This window comes from Ruditapes philippinarum, unplaced genomic scaffold (genome assembly GCF_026571515.1).
Source record: "Ruditapes philippinarum isolate M1 unplaced genomic scaffold, ASM2657151v2 ctg2403_1_1_1_1, whole genome shotgun sequence".
Lineage (NCBI taxonomy): Eukaryota > Metazoa > Mollusca > Bivalvia > Venerida > Veneridae > Ruditapes > Ruditapes philippinarum.
This window is the reverse complement of record NW_026856153.1, coordinates 259,049-264,297: the sequence shown is the minus strand read 5'-3', so window position 1 is coordinate 264,297 and position 5,249 is coordinate 259,049. Positions and strand designations below refer to the sequence as shown.

The window sequence follows — 5,249 nt, the reverse complement described above, 5'->3', positions numbered from 1 at the left end:
CAGTTATACATGTAGTTATTAGATATGGTCTAAATCAGTTGGAATATAGGACTATTTATTACCCCGGGGGAGTGCGGGTTAAAAAAGAGATGATGGAGGTCTGCGCTGTTCGGATAAGCGGAATGTTTTATCTGTATCCCCCGCAGGGCGAAGATTTTACCATTTGGTCGGCTTGGTTAAAGTCAGATGCCCCTCCCCCCTTACTCAGGGGTGGGTTGGTGGTGCAGTTTCATTCACAATCAACAGGCCCTTCCAAATAGACATAATATATAGTAGATAATATTTTTAAAAATACACTAATTATATAAATACATATGATTAAAAAATGGGCGAGAAAAGGTCGACGAAACAGACTTGCGCGGGCGCATAAAGACTGGGCGATTAAAAAAAATGGGCCGAAATGTGGACCAAAACTACTGTGCTAGTTTTTATACTCAACTAAGATGCTGTTATGAGATGTAAAGGCTGTTTGATTGGCTAAAATATGTACGAAAAACAAAATAAAAAAATGTACGAAAAATTTTAATAAAATATGAATGCAAAAGCTAAAAAAAAAAAATCATGAATGCAAACCTGAAAACAAAATCATGTATGCAAAACTTAAATAAAAATATGTATGCAAAACTTAAATAAAAATAAATGCAAATTGTCACTTTTATGCCACCGTCATTTGTTATATGAACAAACTATATATTATTATTGGATATTTTAAGTGTACAATTAATGAAACTTTTATCACTTAAGCATCATCAAAGTATGACCGCCATCTTGAACGTCCACCTCAAATTTTCAATGCTCGAAAGATTCGAAAATAAGTCAGTTCTCAGTATTTAAGCAGAACTCAGATTTACACCTTAGACCTCTGGAACCCAAAGTGCGTTGATATGTAGCATATTAACGCACTTTGGGGTCAATTTCTCGATTTTGACCCCAAAGTGCGTTTGACCCCAAAGTGCGATGCGAAGTTTAACGCACTTTGGGGTCGGACCCCAAAGTGCGTTTGACCCCAAAGTGCGGTGTTACAGTGCTCAACTTTATGTTTTCTTAAGAAAACAATCATCAATAATCCATATATCTAATATACAACTCAACGTATCAGCGATAAATAAGCATAATGTCACTTTAAGAGTTTATACATTGTGAAAAAAAACATAAAGGTACTCCTGTCATTGTCATGATTTGTAATAGCTGTAAAATATTCTAAAAATATTTATCTTCATGTTTACTTAATATCTTATTAGTGAAACAACAAAGAATTTATCATAATAACAATCAAATAAAAGATAAATGATAAATTATTTGCATTCTGTGTAGTTTACATGTTCCAAAACAGACTATCACGCATTAATGCGATATTTTCTTTTCAGTTTTCGTGTTTGTGCACCTGTTTGTGTACTTGTTTTTAATGCATGGACAATATTACGTAGTGTCAGAGAAGGCAATAAAAATCTCCCGATTTATAAACATGTATTATCATTGGACAGATTGGCACCAGAGATAACACTAAAATTAACATCTCTGTGAATAATATAAACCAGTTTAACTTTGTAAGTACAAGCACCTAAAGAATATAGTTGGTCTTGCAATAATATCTTTTCTTAAATAATAAATTTTATTATAGAAGATTTGACAAAGTTGCCTTTCTCTTTTCCAAGATAAAGTTATACTAGAACATAACTGAACAGACATTTTATGAGACTTATACATAAGTATATCATCTTTTACATAAGTTATTAAATTCTAACAGTTTTCTTCAACGACATTTCATGTGACCTCGGGTATTCGCCCAACTATTTTCCTTATAAATGGGCTTTTTATCGCTTAAGGTCAGAAAGCAAATATCTTGTCTGGAAATTAGATTTTTTTCTGACAGTTTATATTTAAATGAGCGTTGCGTAATGCTGAAACATATTTATTATTGCTTTCGTATTCTGGGCCAAAACCGATATTATACTGGTACAGTCATTTACAGAACAGAACAGAACATTATTTTATTTCGACTTGTACATAGTACATAATCATAATCATACATAGTGTGATAATACATTGAAATACATTACAATACATTTTCAATACTAATTTCCAATGCATTAAAACAAACTTTAAAGACAATGTCACGTTATAATTCTAGAATGTTATTTCAAATTAACAAAAATTGGAATTATAGTGTTGAGGATAAACTGTTTTAAACATAATTAAATATACATGTTTACATAGCAGACATATCTTCAGAGAAAATCTATACATAAAAATGTTGAATGGAATTTCTTTAATAAGACATATATATTCATAAATCAAATTTATCTGACAGAATTAACAATAGTATTTCTGTAATTTAATGACTCTTTTATATATTTTGCCAGATTAGATAATATATTCTTTTTATTGCTACATAGTAGTTCAATAAACTTTATCATGGAAGGCCTTTTATAGTAGTATTTTTTAAATAAACTTTTTTCTAATTTCTAAGAAACATGGGCATGTCAATATGAATTACACACTATTTTGCACTCACTAAATTTTGACATAACAATGTTCATTTTAGTATTTTATAAACAAAAGCTACTGTTATTAAGAATTTAGACTTGTGCACATTTAAAACCTAGACTGTCAATTTATGCTATTTCATTAATACTACAATAGTATATCATATTTAAACAAAATCTATTTTTATTAAGAATTCACGTGCATCCCTACATATATAGTATGAACCTGACACATTATTATTGGTAATAAAATTGCTGAAGTATCAAAATGTGCGATCTCTTTAAATATAATGCCGGTGGCATGAGCAGTAATGTATTCAACCTGAGACAGTATTAACTGGATAATGGCGGTCTAAATGGAGAAATACAAGCTGTAAGTAAATAAATTATTTTTCTTTATAATGTGATCAAAGCCACATAAGTAATATTCTTAATATAATAAAAGTACTCATTCACTCACGACCACAAATATCTTTAACGCCTACAATGTATATCATACTTAGAACAATAAAATAACAATCAACATATCGAGATGTAAGAATAAATAATTAAATTAATTATCATTAGTATACTCAATGTAATAGAATTTAATTAGTAAAATATATACTAGTATATATATACTAAATTTTTTTCTTCATTCAAAAACACATTGTAACACGTAATACAACCGCCATAGATAAACTAATAAATATAACCTTTGAGAAAAACAATTCTGTATTCATTATGAAAACAAAACTAGAATAATTATTCACTAAAAGGGTATAAAGCTATATGTAATGAAATATTTTTACAAAAAATAAATGGTAAAAAAAATGTTGTTTCCATTATCTTATGTTCAAATCTGGGACAGAAATATATATTTTAGTCCAAGGTCGAATAGGTTGTAATATAGAATATGTCTCCTATAAAGAGACAGCCCATGCATACTAGTAGTTTTATGCACTTTATGAAATAGAATTTGTTTCAAATGCCAATGCATTATGTAAAGATAAAATGCAAAATAAATATCTACAACTTAATTGTTTATGGTCTTTGAAATATTATGAGTCGTTATCACTTTTTCGATTTAGTAAATAAACATAGACAAATTTGATTTAGAAAGGTTATATTTCAATAAAATATGCTGCTAAAGTAAATGCAGCTGTAAATATGTAAATACATGTTTAAATGTTTTTATATTTTTTTATTTCTTTTTGTACGATTTTCATTACTACATATGTATTTAATTTGTTATTCTTTTTCTGGTTGGCAGGCGTGTGGAATGACGTCATCAGTATGTTGCCTGTACATCATTGGTATCGTTGTCTGCTTACTGCCCACTACTGAAACATTCGTAATTAGTAAGTAAATTTTAAAAACATATTGTGAAAATTTATAACGTTAAAACAACCACAAAGATTATATTATATCATAAGACTCTTTTTAATTAGAGGGTATTGTTGAGTACAAAATTGAATATTATTGAATGAGTGCAAGCGCCTAGTCCAATATAGGTTTACGAGCTGTTTACATTTCCAATGGAATCAGTACAGTACCCAAGAATGTATAATACTTTATTTATCACCACAATTTTAGGATAAATAAAAAATTAAATGAAACTCTCAAACTCAAAAGTGTCGTTGTATAGATAATGAGTATAAGTATTCAGTATAAGTATATCTTTAGTAAACAATGCTAGATGGAGTACAATTTGCATTGTATCATAGTTTGGAGACCTTTCTGTTGAAAATGTGTCAGGGTTAAATCGTATACATATACATGCACAGTGCGTTAACTGGAGTGCGGGTATTAGTTACCCGCACTCCAGAGCATGCCCATTGATTGGCTCATTTTTGCTGGGGTTTACATATTGTGACGGCAGAGAAAGGGAAAGCGACAGAAATGTCATATTCAGATGTTCGTTCATTGGTTCATTTTTGCCGGGGTTTCATATTGTGACAACAGGGAACGTGCTTTTATGTTTGACTATGATACAAAAGAGAAAGAACACCAAAACACTCGGCAATCTGATTAATACTCGGGGGCTACGCCCCCTCGTACAAATCAGATAGCCTCGTGTTTTGGTGCTCTTTCTATTACTTAGTTACCGATTAATGGCCTCGGAAAAAGCAATCGGTGCGAAATTGCTAAGAAAGGATTCAATAATGATTTATAATGGAATATCACGTAGTGATCACGTAGTTTGAATAGAATCTATGGTTAACAGTTCTAATCGCCATGCTTAATTTACTTGTTGCATGGGTACGTAGTCTGTAAATACAGGAATGATAAACATTATATATTTAATATATAACTCCGACTTTAAATAAAACGTTTTCTCATGCTTTATTACTTATGCGATAATTATTAAGTTATTTCTTTTGTCATGCTACATAAAGACATGACAAATACATATAGTATAGGTAAATATAATAGTTCATGTCTTATCTTTACTTTAAACAAGACCACCCAAAGACCCAACAGGAGAGCAGACGTCTGCAACATGCAACACAACAACCGACGTGGTATCCTAACAGACAACACTACCAAAATATGAAGTATGTAAATCCTGCCAATATACCACAACAGAATAATAATTATCACATATATGTCCAGCCTGATGATGAAATAGAGACACTTGCTACACCTACAATGGACAGAGTCCTGGGGATTGCAGCGGGAATGGTCAATCTGTTTTCACCTCTTCTCACATCTAGAATTGGCGGATTACTTGGAATATTAAGACTGATATAGTCACTGACAGACATTTCTTCTTATTTTCAG

At 30.7% G+C, this 5,249-nt stretch overlaps 1 protein-coding gene across 1 annotated transcript; it reads left to right on the top strand.

The window, feature by feature from the left end:
- The first annotated feature begins 3,733 nt into the window (after positions 1-3,733).
- Positions 3,734-5,249, top strand: LOC132745591 (uncharacterized). Its single transcript, XM_060734539.1, has 2 exons — positions 3,734-3,826; positions 4,930-5,249. Exons 1-2 carry the CDS (start codon positions 3,748-3,750, stop codon positions 5,217-5,219), a joined length of 369 nt encoding a protein of 122 aa, XP_060590522.1. The 5' UTR covers positions 3,734-3,747; the 3' UTR covers positions 5,220-5,249.